The 6,000-nt window shown below is 37.9% G+C and overlaps 1 protein-coding gene across 4 annotated transcripts in view; it reads left to right on the top strand.

Moving 5' to 3' along the window:
* Window positions 1–6,000, top strand: part of WIF1 (WNT inhibitory factor 1) — a 107,378-nt gene that overhangs the window by 55,303 nt on the left and 46,075 nt on the right. For all 4 annotated transcript variants that reach the window (XM_069080891.1, XM_069080883.1, XM_069080879.1 and 1 more), the window contains exon 3: window positions 303–411. In XM_069080891.1, the coding sequence (XP_068936992.1) occupies window positions 303–411 (109 nt within the window). The remainder of the gene's footprint in view (window positions 1–302; window positions 412–6,000) is intronic.

Genomic DNA, 6,000 nt, shown 5'->3' with positions numbered 1-6,000 from the left:
TCTTTCCAGCTCAAAAGAGACTTTTTCCAGAGCACACCAGCCAAAGGATTCCTTTCGGTGAATGAATAAGCTAATATTTTTGGAACACACGGTCTGCTGCTGCTATCTCTGAACTCCTCTCAAAATGAAGAATTTCAATGAGAGTCCTCTTTCTGGACAGTTGTATCTACATGATGCCTCAGTCTTTGCTTGATTCAGTGACTGATGAAATTTGACAAATTTCTGTTGAGTAGATGTTGAGTAGTTATTCCAATGGATGCTGACTTCAATAAGTACTGATTTTTCCATGCATTCTGTTGTAGGCTGAATATTTCTATGAATTCTTATCCTTACGGTCTCTGGATAAAGGTATCATGGATGACCCCACCGTCAACATCCCATTGCTTGGGACAGTTCCCCACAAGGCATCAGGTTGGTAATTTTCAACTCAGGTGAAGCTATTGTGAAAATAATGAAATGCAGTTTCATATGTTAAACTTTATTTTAAATGTAATTGCTCTAGTAATGACTAGAGAATATAGAGTCTAAGAGCTGTAGACCACTTGGCATAGATAAAATACATCAGAGATATAGAACTAGAACAAACTTCCATGACGTCAATTCAAGCTTGTCATATTACAGATGGGGAAAGTGAGTTCCAGAGAAAATGACTTGCCTTTAGGCACATAGCTAATAGTAGGGGTAGGGGCAGGGAGAAAATGTAATCCAATCTCTTCCTGATTCCAGGACTAGCACCCTATCTACTATGCCATCTTATTTCTCATTTTATCTCAAGCCCGTTAGGCAAAAATAAAAGCATGATAGAAGTGAAGAAATACAAGTTTTATAGCTTCCTAGAATTTTAAGATAACTAAATGCATGTATAAAGTAAATTATTTTTGATCTTCTTAAACCTTTAGGCTTTCTTTGGCTGTTAGGTTATTATACAGTCATCCTAAAAGTCTTAGTAAAGCCTTAAGTTATTGCAACTTAAGACTGCAGTAATATTTTGAAACTTAAGACCATATTAATACTTTTGGAAGACTATATATATGTATATGTATATACATATATATATATATATATATATATACACTCAAAAGACAAATTAATATGGTGGGGGTAAATTCATAAAGGAGATGTGGAATCAAGGAGATCTTTGGAGTCAGCTAAGTAAGGTTTTCCTGAAAAGTGTTTTAAACAGAACTTTGAAGGAGGGGAGAGATATGGAATGGTGGGAAAGAGAGGGCTACATTCTTCATCTAATGAATCTGCTTTCCAAAGCACCAACATTTTCTATCCTAGTTAATTTCAGTCTAAAACACTTGAGTTTCAAGAGGATCTTAAGCAGAAATATAATTTTTCCTGGCCACATCTTGAAAAAGACAAAGCTGTTTTTTTTCCTCACCCTTTCCACCCCCCCAAACTTTCTATACCCCATTGTCTGTATATCTTATTTCCCAGTTGTATGTAAAAAAAGACATTTTTTTAACATTTATTTTTTAAAAATTTGATTTCCAGATTCTTTCTCTTCTTCCCTCCTTACCTAACCCCACTGGGAAGACAAGCAATTCAATATAGGTTGTACATGTGTAGTTACACAAAACATTTCCATAGCAGTTATATCGTGAAAGACTGACTATATTTCCCTCCATCCTATCCCGCTCCCCACTTATTCTATTTTCTCCTTTGACCCTGTCCTTTTTCAAAAGTGTTTTCTTCTAACTACCCTCTCCCCCAATCTGCCCTCCCTTCTATCATACCCCCTCTTATCCCCTTTCCCCCTACTTTCCTGTAGGATAAGATACCCAAATGAGAGTGTATGTTATTCCCTCCTTAGGCCAAATTCAATGAGAGTAAGGTTGATCCATTCCCTTTCACCTTCTTGTTCTTCCTCTACATTGTAACAGTTTTCTCTTGCCTCTTTTATATGAGATAATTTACCCTATTCTATCTCTCCCTTTCTCCTTCTCCCAATATATTCCTCTCTCACCTCTTAATTTTATTTTTTAAATATCATCCCTTCCTATTCAACTGATCCTGTGCCCTCTGTCTATGTATACATGTACACACATATACACTCACATAAGTATTTACACACATACACCCTTTTATATATACATATATGTATGTGTGTATATATATATTCCCTTCAACTATCCTTATACTGAGAAAAGTCTCATGAGTTACAATTATTGTTTTTCCATGTAGGCATGTAAATAGTTCAACTTTTTAAAGTTCCATATGATTTCTTTTTCCTGTTTATCTTCTCATGCTTCTCTTGCTTCTTGTATTTGAAAGTCAAATTTTCTGTTCAGCTCTGGTTTTTTCATCAAAAATGTTTGAAAGTCCTCTATTTCATTGAATGACCATATTTTCCCCTGAAGTATTATACTCAGTTTTTCTGGGTAGTGATTCTTGGTTTTAATCCTAGCTCCTTTGACCTCCTGAATATCATATTCAAAGCCCTTCAATCCCTTAATGTAGAAGCTGCTAGATCTTGTTTTATCCTGATTGTATTTCCACAATACTCAAAATGTTTCTTCATGACTGCTTGTAATATTTTCTCCTTGACCTGGGAACTCTGGAATTTGGCTATAATATTCCTAGGAGTTTTCTTTTTGGGATCTTTTTCAAGAGGTGATCAGTGAATTCTTTCAATTTCTATTTTGCCCTCTGGTTCTAGAATATCAGGACAATTTTCCTTAAGAGTTTCTTGAAGGATGATTTCTAGGCTCTTTTTTTAGTATGGCTTTCAAGTAGTCCAATAATTTTTAAATTATCTCTACTGGACCTATTTTCCAGGTCAGTGGTTTTCCCAAGGAGATATTTCATATTGGCTCCTATTTTTTCATTTGTTTTGACCTGTTTTATAGTATCTTGATTTCTCATAAGGTCATTAGTTTCCATTTGCTCCAATCTAATTTTGAATGAATTCTTTTTCAGGGAGTTTTTGAAATTCCTTTTCCATATGGGCAATTCAGCTTTTTAAGGCATTCTTCTCATTGGCTTTTTGTGCCTCTTTTGCCATTTGAGTTAGCTTATTTTTTAAGGTGTTATTTTCTTCAGTCAGGCTGTTGACTCACTTTTCATAGGTTTCTTACATCATTCTCATTTCTCTTCCCAATTTTTCCTCCACTTCTCTTACTTGTTTTTTCAAAATCCTTCTTGAGCTCCTCCATAGCCTGTAACCAATTCATATTTTTCTTGGAAGCTTTTGATGCAGTTTTGATTTTGTTGTCTTCTTCTGGTTTCATGTTTTGATCCTTTTTGTCCCCCCCAAAAGATTCAATGGTCTGATTGTGCTTCCTCTCTTTGTTCATCTTGTCAGTAAATTACTTAACTTTTGATCTCTTTGCCATGGTAGAACTCTGCTCCCAGAATGGATAGAGCTGTGTCCCAAATTGCTGGGGTTTTCACAATTGTCAGAACTGTTGTCAGAGCTATGAGAAGGGCGCCCTCTCTACAGCCACCACAAGCTCTGGCACATTGGTGTTCCTCACCCCAGGACCACCACCCAAGACTGTGACCCAGATCCAAGCAGGTCAAAGCAAGAGCGATTACTCTCTGAATGATCACTTGGTCCCCCTGCAATCAGCAGTGGCAGGCACAGCACTATCACCATTTCTGTTGCCCTGGGGGTAGGGGTCGGACCACGCTCTTCTGTCACCCAGTTCCGACAGAGTTCCCTACTAACCTTTTACTTTCTCTTTGGTACTTATGAGTTGAGAAGTCTGGAAACCACCACAGTTGCTGGTGATTCACTCTCCTGAAGTCTGCCCCTGGCAGGTTGGGGCTGCTGGCCTGCCCCCTGGGTCTGGACCTAGGGCTCACGCAGGACTGTGCTCAGCTCCAAGTCTGGTGCAATAGATGCTTCCTGCCAGCCTGCCAGGCTGCCTTCAGCAGGAGATTTGTTTCTCTCTGTCATTTTGTGGGTTCTGTAGCTCTAAAGTTTGTTTAGAGTCATATTTTACAGATACTATAGGTGGTTGGAGTGGGGGCTCAAGCAAGTTCCTCCTTTTACTCCTCCATCTTGGCTCTGCCCTGCCTTCCCCCCCGCCCCCTTGCTGTCTTTTTTATTCCACCCAATTTTTTCAGAGATAGGGAAAAGTAGATCAAATTAACTGAGAATCATTTCCTAGGAAGCAGGGCTCCATGAAGCCATGCTAGGGTTTCTTGGCTATCTTACTAGTCGATTTCTGACCCATGAAGAAAATTGAAATAATGCTCAGATGCCTGAAAGCAGAGGTGACTGTGATTCACACCTTGTTGGCAAGAATACTCTGAGGAGTTTCTTTCTGGTCCAACCTACCCTTGCCCTCTGTACCCCCAGTAGCTTGCCCTTCAGCAATGGTCTCAGGGAGTCTGTATGTAGTTATGTCTTCATCTCCATGGAAAAATGCATTGGGGTTTGAATTGTCTGTCCAGGGTCTTCTATTCCCACACTTTTCAACTGATTTTGCTTGAAATAGATGATTTTTTTTTAAATTACAATTCTCATGTTCTTCATCCAATTCATCACAGAGTGAATAGTGTTCTGTTTGGAGTCTCTGGGCCTCAATTTCCTGATCTGTAAAATAAAGGGGTCAGCATCTATAGTCCCTTCCAGATCCAAATTTACGATCCCAGGTACTGGTATTGCAGCTAGGTGGTTCAGTGGACAGAACACTAGACCTGGAGTCAGGAAGACCTGAATTCAAATCCAGCCTCAGATATTTACTAGCTATGTGACCCTGGGCAAGTCATTTAATCGTGCTTACCTCAGTTTCCTCATCTGTAAAAGGAGCTGGAGAAGGAAATGCCAAACCATTCCAGGATCTTTGACAAGAAAACCCCAAAATGGGGTCATGAAGAATCAGTCACTAAATCTCAACTTCCTCATTTGTCAAATAGAGATAATAATAGCACCTGCTTTCCAGGAGTGTTGTAAGGATCACGTGAGATAACACTGTAAAGTGCTCTACAAGCCCTGAAAATGCTATTATTTCTTTTTATATATATTTCTATATTATATATACATATATTATATATATGATATAATACAATATAATTAATATAATATAATATATATATCAGGTTTTGAGCAGTTAAAAGATCATAGATTTAGAACTGATCATGTAGGCATCCCCTTGATTGTATAGATGAGGAAACTGAGGAACAGAGATGCTAAATATGACCCCAAGGTCATAAAGTTAGTAAGCAGCAGTAGAATTTAAGTTTGGTGAGGGGAGTGGTTTTATTCTTAACTTTTTACCCACAGTAACTAGTATTTAACATAGTGGTTTTTTCAGTTGGTTGGGATTTTTTCCTTCCAGGTGGGGGGTGGGGAAGGAGTCTGTGATTTTAATCAGAGTGGGGGTATTCCAAGTATATATCCTTCTTCCTCCTGAACATATCAGCAACTTAAAGTCACAGTCTTAGAATGATGTCTTATGTTACTTACAGTCTTAGACTTATGTCTCATGCTTTATGTCACTTACAGTCTTAGAGCTGACTACAATAAAAGCTGTTAAATGATGTGCCTATAGTCATGTCACTATGTGTCAGGAGGTGGTGTTATATATTTGGTTCTGGAAATTAGTGGTCCAGAAAAACGTCTGTCTAGAGGTGATAGATCTCCCGATCTATCTGGAGGTGGAAGGAACTTTATATATGTTATATATTTGGAACCCAAATATTCCTAACTGCAAAGATAACCCTTTACCTAGTAGCGATAAATATTTGTGGAATTTGCAGAACAGTTGAAACTATTTGAATTATATATTTATTATATTATTTTGTATATATATTATATTGTAACATAGGATTGAATAGTATTCAATTGAATTGTATCAAGTAGAATTTGAACATATTTGGATCAGACATAGATTCCAAGGCATCCAGGTCTTTATAATGGAGAGAATTTATGCTTCTTTGAATGAGATGAAGGTAGACACCAAGCATTTGAGAGGGGGGAGGGGAGAGAATAATTAGTTGAGGGACTCATTCTGATTCCCTTTGAAGTGATGTCTAGGAACAGGT

This window comes from Petaurus breviceps, unplaced genomic scaffold, assembly GCF_028583685.1.
Source record: "Petaurus breviceps papuanus isolate PSGF00001 unplaced genomic scaffold, PetGlider_PUasm1.0 154, whole genome shotgun sequence".
NCBI lineage: Eukaryota > Metazoa > Chordata > Mammalia > Diprotodontia > Petauridae > Petaurus > Petaurus breviceps.
Note: the sequence above shows the minus strand (reverse complement) of the source record. Positions and strands in the feature narration are given on the sequence as shown.